The sequence below is a fragment of the Anneissia japonica genome, unplaced genomic scaffold, assembly GCF_011630105.1.
Source record: "Anneissia japonica isolate Jap-2015-1 unplaced genomic scaffold, ASM1163010v1 scaffold287754_len4335492_cov202, whole genome shotgun sequence".
Taxonomy (NCBI): Eukaryota; Metazoa; Echinodermata; class Crinoidea; order Comatulida; family Comatulidae; genus Anneissia; species Anneissia japonica.
In genome coordinates, this window is record NW_022705543.1 from 652,210 (window position 1) to 660,181 (window position 7,972).

The window sequence follows — 7,972 nt, forward strand, 5'->3', positions numbered from 1 at the left end:
ATTTGACCTTTATACTTAACAACCTTAGACTCGTTCACACAGAATCAAGTCATAAGAATATTATAGTTTTATAGCTGTCTGGACAAAAGTCTACATCAGAAAGAAAACAATGTGCTAGCTTCTGTGACTAAAAAAAGGCCTGAAAATAACTTTCATTCGTTGAGTAGTTAATTTATATGGTTATTAATTTATATTTATGTGGTTATTTGAAAACAAAATGTTCTGAATCAGCATCTTTTTTTATTCGGCACAAATGCCTTTAGTTAGGCCAAGGCCCTGGCTAGCCCAGCTGGCGGCCTGCCTGCTACACGCCCAACCTGTCCTTTTTGCTGTATGCACGTTACGCTTGGTTTGGGTGGCAGACGATCGTTCCCGATTGTGGACTCTCGGACCCACCTTCATTCTGATTTATTACTGTTGCGTTTCAAAATGATTTAACATAAGGCGAGACATTTTTAACCTTACTTTTTTTTAAAAATAAATTTAAAGATCGTTAAATGAGGGCGGAAAAAATTGAAAATACTGTACAATTTTGTTTTTGGTTTTTCATTTAGCAAAGAGTTTTGACAAATACATTCAGACGGAGGAGAAAATGAAAATGAAATTTTATTGATGAATGAAACAGTGTAGTAACGTTAAATGCTTAAAATTTATTATAATGTGGAAGAAATACAAATCTTATTTTTGGAGATTTCAAGGCAGTGGCGGGCGTAATAACAATTTTCTTTTGAAATTTCTATTTTTGTGGTGGTGGGTTCGCTAATTGTCCAAAAATTATTTTTTTTAAACAATTTTTTATTATTGGGTTTGCTAAACAAGGTATAAAAAGAGTCTCGCCTAAAGGCATATGTAGGTACCATCGTATAGAAAGGCTTGCACAGGGAATATATCATCTGTGATAAAGTTGGGCCTAGAAAGAAATCCGTCTCCGCATTTTTGAAAATAAGGGCCAATTATAGAGCAGATTTTTGCCAAAAATTAGGCTTTGACCTAATCTTAATTTATGAACAATATTATTATGCAGTATATACAATTCTGCGCACCTATATTCTATAGGGATTTTCTGTGTAAATTTGAGCTGATTTTTTGAGGTAATATCTGCACAATTAAAAAGCATTACAGTATGGTACTGAAATAGATGACTATGGCAAAAGGCTTTTGATTTTAAAAAATGAAACTTAACTGACCTGACCAATCAAAACAACACCAGGAATATGCGCATGTCCCACAAACACTCAGTTTACAATAATTAGTTTACAATAATTATTTTTCGTAAAGTTAAACTTTTCTTAAATCATTATATAACTGTCTTCTTTAGGCATAATATAAACTGGATGAAAATGCAATCATTGTGTCAGAGAACTAGGCATATGCTTTGCCTTTATGGATCACGTTGCAAAATGAGGAAACAGACCAAGGATCTATTATACATATGGAATGATAGCTTTCGTCATAATGCAATTGAATACCAGATGTGTACAAGTAACAATGAGTTCCATAGTAGATATCAACATTGGAAAGAAAGTGGTGCAGATAGACCGGCATTCGATATGGAGCATGTAATAGAAAATGTCAGAGAAATTAGCGACAACAATTTGCATAGGAAAGGAGATGCTGATGTTTACCATGTGGTATGTCACTAATGTGCAAATGCTGTCCATCTTAACTGTAAATGAAAAATTATAAATATTCAGTATTAATTAGATTTATCTGATGTGGAACACACCTAGAATGACTCGTAAAAGTCTAAATATATATTTATAGTATATCAGACACATACACAGTGGACTTCATCAGGAGTATGTATTAAACAAATTCAGTTAATTATTAATATTCATTTTAAATATTTGAATACATATTTCTAGTTAATTAATAGCTTTCTTTTCCTCACAGATTGAATGTTGGAAAAATCTGAAAGAAATCGAAGCTGCTCTCAACAAACTAGAACAGGAAATAGACAATTTAGAATTAAAAATACAAGATAAGGTACAGGAGCTTATAAACAGTATATTTATTACTGATAAGATTTTTGAGAATATAGAAGCAAAAATAAAGACAAATTTTCTGAGAATCTGTGATTTGCCCAAATATGGACATAAGTTAATATATGCTTCCGTAGAACTGTTCCTCCATTGTAACATTTTGTGGTATCTTGAAGGCAGCTTCTTTAGTTGTGAAGAAGGCTGTTGAGAACATAATTTGGTCGGGCGCCGCTCAAAACCACACTGAAGTGGTCCAGGGAGCGAACCCTCGAAACCTTTGAAGATTTACGGGTTTTAAAGGCTTATTTCTCTCCGACAAAGTGTTTTTCCCCCGGCAGGGACTTGATAGAGTTTGTCCAGTTTGCAAGTGCAGTCTGTCACTTTCAGAAGAAAAGGAAATATTAAACAACATTTTTAAAATTACGATCAATGATTGATGATTTCAGAGAGAAGACCAAGGCACTTTCGTTAGCAAGAAAATGGAGTTATTAAATCACCAGAAAGAAATGAAATTGATGGCTGAGGAGCATGAAGAGAATTACTATGAAGCAGCCTTGAAGTTACCAAACAGAACACACCCAGATTCGGTGAGATAAGGAATGCATCCGCATTTCTCTGGTACCCTGTGGATGCATGGAGCCTAAAAAAAATCTCACTAACACACCAATATCCTACTATTAATATTTATGATAGACCAAATCATGATGCAGTTTGCATGTTTTAAGAAAACCAAAATGAAATCGCAAAACGTATTTCTATGAAGTGATATAAATAATAACAAATTGATATAGGAAATCATTTGTCTTTTTTTAATTAGGTCTTATAATGCACGGTGTCCTATCTATGGGGAGAGGGGTATACTACCCCAATGAAAGATTCCCTTCCCCATTGCCACTAGAAATTTGCTGAGTAAACACATTACAATCTGTTAATTGAAGAATATTTTGGGGGTTTTTTTCAGCCAATTGGAGAGGAAAGTCAATCCAGGATAATACACATTGAAGGAGAAAAAGCGAAATTCAATTTTCCAATCCAAGGCCACATAGAGCTAGGGGAGAACTTGGATATACTAAGGATAAAGTAAAATTCAGTATCCCTTTATTTCATTGCAAAATATATTGTATTCAAAATAGAAAATTATTTTATGCATACATTTAGTATACACAGAAACATACAGGGTTGTAGCTGTAGAAAACTAAGTGTGAGTGATAGACATTTTGAGGGTGGGTAGATGATACCATTGGTAAACTCTATACAGTATAACGAGCGTCCGTGGATTTTAAGGATAGAAAAGTGGGCTAATAATAAGGGTGGGTGGAGGGCCATGAAATTAGCTTTAGACTGGGTGGGAAACCTCAAAGCTGGGTGGCCCCACCCACCATAACTTCATCCCTGAGCATAGGCAATATAGTTACCATGTGCTTAGCATTAAAAAAAAAAAAAAAAACATTGTAGTAGTAATATTTTTTATTAATTTTATTATTTTTTTGTTTCTTGCTGCACATATGTTGGACAAGTGGTAGCCATTGTGTGTGCACTGAACCATAGAAATCTAAAGCTCTGTCCACACTGTCAAATCTGTTGTATGCCCATATATAGACATGATGTGCCTATATATGGTCATAATGTGATGTCATCATGACCATATTTAGGCATGTCACATGTTTTTGTCAAATAAAGTTTGACAGTCTGGACAAGGCTGTTGAAATGAGATCTTGAATGATTTCCCATTTTCTTACACACAGAAATTTGGGCAATGTTGCTGGAAATAGGTCTTACTATTTGAAAGGCGTTGGTGCTCAACTGGAGGAGGCCCTCACTAGATATACCATGGAACGATTGCTGCAAAGAGGATTTCAGTTACTGTCGGTGCCAGATCTTATCAAACCTGTAGTGTTTGTAAGTTGCATTTGTGATGGACAAGAGTAGCTAGCAGAGAGACATGAGGAGTGTTTCACAGAGCAGTTGGTGAATGAGCTGATGAGATGGTTCATTGAGTGCAAAATTGATTGATTGTGTATCGGTTGGTTTGTTGATTGATTGGTTTATTGTTTGGTTGATTCATTGTTTGGTTTATTGATTGATTGGTTTATAGATTTATTAAATGAAATGTGATTGACTGATTGGTTGGTTTATGAATTTATTTTGATTGGTTTGTTAATTAATGTATGGATTGATTGATTGATTGTTCAGTTAATTTATTGGTTGATTGACTTATTGATTGGTGTATTGATTAATTGGTTTATTGATTGATTGATTAGTTGGTTTATAGATTGATTATATAAAGTATGATTTACTGATTGGCTGATAGGTTGGTTCATGAATTTAATGACAGGTTGGTTAATTAGTGTATGGACCAGGATTGATTGATTGTTTTGATTTATTGACTGATTGGTGTTGTCTGAACAATTGATTGAAGGACTGTGCATTGATAATGTGAAGCACGTAGAGTGCTTAACAATATCCGCTATATAAGTCTACCATCATTATTATTATTATTAACTGATGAGTGGATATATGAATGCTCAATTGATCAATTGAATGATTTATTGATTAGATGTATTACTACATGCATTGGGTGTTCATTGTTTTTTTGATATAATTATTTGTATTGTATCATATGCAGTGTATTTAATATTTAAAATAAAAAAGAATAAAACACTTCAAAATATCAGGACATACATAAATATCGTTTTCTATGTTTATGGATGAGAAGTTGTAGGTACTATTGTTTCATTTTTTTTTTTTCCAGGAAGGTTGTGGTATGAGGACAAAAGGTGAACATACACAGGTGTACTGGCTTGACCCTCAATATCATCCTCAGAACTTGTGCTTAGCAGGAACTGGTGAGGTCGGCCTAGCAGGTTATTTTATCAATAAGGTATTGACTAGAGCTGAACTGCCGCAAAGAGTGATGACAACGAGCCGGTGTTATCGAGCAGAAACTGCGCATTCAGCCGATGCAAGAGGCCTCTATCGAGTCCATCAGTTCACCAAGGTAATGCTCGGAATCATGACTTTGTTTCAATATATACAGTAATATCAAGGACTTTTTATATGTATTACTGATCGAAAGTAATAAAATAATGCTCCTCATAATGAAAAAGTAGTTATTAACCATGAAAAGACTCGCCTCTTTAATTAATAGTCTTTATTCCTTATTATATTATTTACTTTTGCATTAATATTTATGTATGATTCTGAACTCTGCCACAGCTTCTTTTGTTTACTTGTTCTGTGCTTGTGATGGCATTGATCATTACTGCCTTTGTGTTGTGAGGTGCTTTATAAATGACCAGATTGAGATTGAATTGTTTTTAATGGAGCTTATTGGATTTATTTTTGTATTTTCAACTAGGTAGAAATGTTTGGAGTAACTTCTCAAGATTCTGGTGAAGAAAGTGCAGAACTATTTGAGGAATATTCAAGTATACAGAGACAACTCTTCTCAGATCTAGGCCTACATTTCCAGTGAGTTAATTACGTCATGTTTCATTATCAGGAAGACGTACATGCAATATAGTACAAATGCGGTAATAATAGCTAATGCACTCTCCACTAAGTGGGTTGTGCAAATGACCATTGAGTTTACGCTGGCCAAACCAAGCCTATGCCCCGAGTACAAATATATTGAATTCATGTTTTTGTGTAATAGTGTTCTTGATATGCCGTCTGAAGAGCTTGGAGCACCTGCTTATAGGAAGTATGACATCGAAGCCTGGATGCCTTATAGAAACAGCTATGGTGAGGTATGAAAAAAAATGTCATATTTGTCAACAACAGTTCCAGAGTCGGGGTTAAAAAGGGGGTTTAAGTGATCTGGAATTGTCCAGGGAGCTAAGCCCCTCAGGGGCGGATCCCGTACAGTGGCACAAGTGGCTAGAGAAATGGGAAATTTTTTAGACATTTTAATCTGTTCTGATATGTTTTAGTCCAACCAGTCATGGCTGATGTGGAGCTTGGCCTGCTTTTTCACATGATGTGTGCATGTCAAGTCATTACTACTACAGTACTGTAATCATTTGTTCCTGATGATGACATAATTAATGTCGAAATATTGAATCCCAACACGATGGCGTGTATTTCAATACTTGGAGTATGTATTATACTTTCGTAATCATTTAACCCATCATAAATTTTTATGTTATTATTTCATACAGATATCAAGTACATCTAATTGTACAGACTTCCAGAGTAGACGACTCAATATAATGTACGAGAAGTCAGATTCAGAAACAGAATATGTCCACACGGTACGATTTATGTCTACATAACATGATTTTATAGCATTTCTTTAATTCTTTCCCAGTGACAGAAAGATAAACAAATATTAAACAATGTTTAAATTTCATCTTAAGCCCTGTTCAGACTATAAATATTTGACAAAAACATGGTCATGATGACATCACATCATGACCATATATAGGCACATGAGAACTATATATGGGCATACAGCAGTCTTTTGTCTTTACGTCACATTTAGTCATAAGAAGCAATTCTGCTATTTGTATGATTTGAACCTGAACCTGTAGGATTGGAAGGAAGGCACCCTTAACCACCAAACCAATCAGTGGCATATCTAGGAGTCTTGAATTTGGGGTCGGGGGAGGAGATGCTAAATAAGGTGACATGAGCATGATTTTTTTTTTGCTTCAATGGGGAGGGGGCACAAGTGCTTTTGGGGGCCTGCGCACCCCCTAGATACACCACTGCACCTGATGCATTATACTGTAGTTAAACTGAAAAATGTTTATTGCATTCTCTTCAATTTAGAGAATTATTGTACTGAATGTTTTTACAGATAAATGGCACAGCCTGTGCTATACCAAGAATGATTGTCGCCATCTTGGAGAACTTTCAGCGTGCCGACGGAAGCATCGCTATCCCATCAGTACTTCAACCGTACATGTGTGGACAGTCAGTTATAACTAAACCTAGTGGAGGGCTGCTGCATTACACACGATTATGATGTCTTATTTACATTTTAATTTGTCTTTACTTTGTCATGAATCTGGGAACAAAAGTGCTATAAAATTGTTATAGAATATAATAATCAAAATTAAAAGAATTGTTTGATAATACACAAAGTGTATGGTTTTTTAGTATACAGTACTTGCACAGATACGGTAATCTCTATGCTGTGGAACACATTCCATTTTGCACAGAAATTTCAAGGTTCACTTGAGGTCATATCATTTGACACTTATGTCAAGTACAGTGTGTTGACAGAATATGACCAATGGCTGATAGCACTTTGATAAGAGTAATTTTGACTTAGTTTCAGCAGACTGCAATATACTCATGCTCCTATCAAGAGCTTATTGCTTATTGTGTTCGGGTGTTGACCAGACTACGTATGCTCTTAAAATACAGTTGTACAACATGTCAAATATATTTCCTCTGTAGCCTGGCTTTAAGAAAATGTGAATGACAGAAAATGAAAACTGAACACAAACCAACAAGGACAAATGTCTGCATTTAGCTACATTTAATTGTTTGGCACATAATAAATATTCTTAATACATGGTTTTATAAAAATGGCATTTTATATAAAATTATTTTATTTCCCAATTTGATTCTTGCCCAATTTTGTATAAAATGTAATAAACATTTAAAAAGCAGATGTAATATAAATTAGTTGAATGAGAGCATATAAAAGTAAGTACTATTATAGCTGTAGCAGTGGCGGTGGTGCCCAATGCAATGCCCCAAGCTCCTATACCCAGCACAGTACTGCAGCACTCAAGTGCATGCTAAAGATTAATTGTCTCCTGGTGTACTGCCCCAACGCAACCCTACTGGAAATAAAGTAGTCCTTAGCTTTTTTTGTGGGTTATCCTTGGTGTTTACGCCGAATAAATGCATCCATCCAGTTTTGGAGCTTTAGTTTGTTTTTATGTAGACCTGTGTACACCGAAAGTCAACAGAACATGTTGTCCAGACCAACTAAAATGGCTGATTGCATTAATTACTGTGTATTTTTACAAAAT

General features: G+C 34.9%; 1 protein-coding gene across 2 annotated transcripts; it reads left to right on the forward strand.

Moving 5' to 3' along the window:
- Positions 1–38: 38 nt before the first annotated feature.
- Positions 39–7,520, forward strand: LOC117105699 (serine--tRNA ligase, mitochondrial-like). Of its 2 annotated transcripts, none has more exons than XM_033246934.1 (11): positions 39–158; positions 1,319–1,631; positions 1,894–1,986; positions 2,429–2,569; positions 2,944–3,062; positions 3,728–3,881; positions 4,735–4,980; positions 5,341–5,453; positions 5,638–5,731; positions 6,143–6,235; positions 6,784–7,520. In XM_033246934.1, the coding sequence occupies exons 2-11, from the start codon at positions 1,335–1,337 to the stop codon at positions 6,949–6,951; spliced, it is 1,518 nt and encodes a 505-aa protein (XP_033102825.1). In that variant the 5' UTR covers positions 39–158; positions 1,319–1,334; the 3' UTR covers positions 6,952–7,520. The 2 variants fall into 2 exon arrangements, with proteins under 2 accessions (XP_033102825.1, XP_033102826.1); XM_033246935.1 differs by lacking the exon at positions 39–158 and adding an exon at positions 201–444.
- The last annotated feature ends 452 nt before the right edge of the window (positions 7,521–7,972 follow it).

Excerpts from the sequence above, each read along its gene's own strand:
- LOC117105699 (XM_033246934.1), top strand. The coding sequence starts at position 1,335 with ATGAAAATGCAATCATTGTGTCAGAGAACTAGGCATATGCTTTGCCTT. Across the intron at positions 3,882-4,734 it reads TTATCAAACCTGTAGTGTTT|GAAGGTTGTGGTATGAGGAC; the intron begins GTAAGTTGCATT and ends TTTTTTTTCCAG. Across the intron at positions 5,732-6,142 it reads ATAGAAACAGCTATGGTGAG|ATATCAAGTACATCTAATTG; the intron begins GTATGAAAAAAA and ends TATTTCATACAG.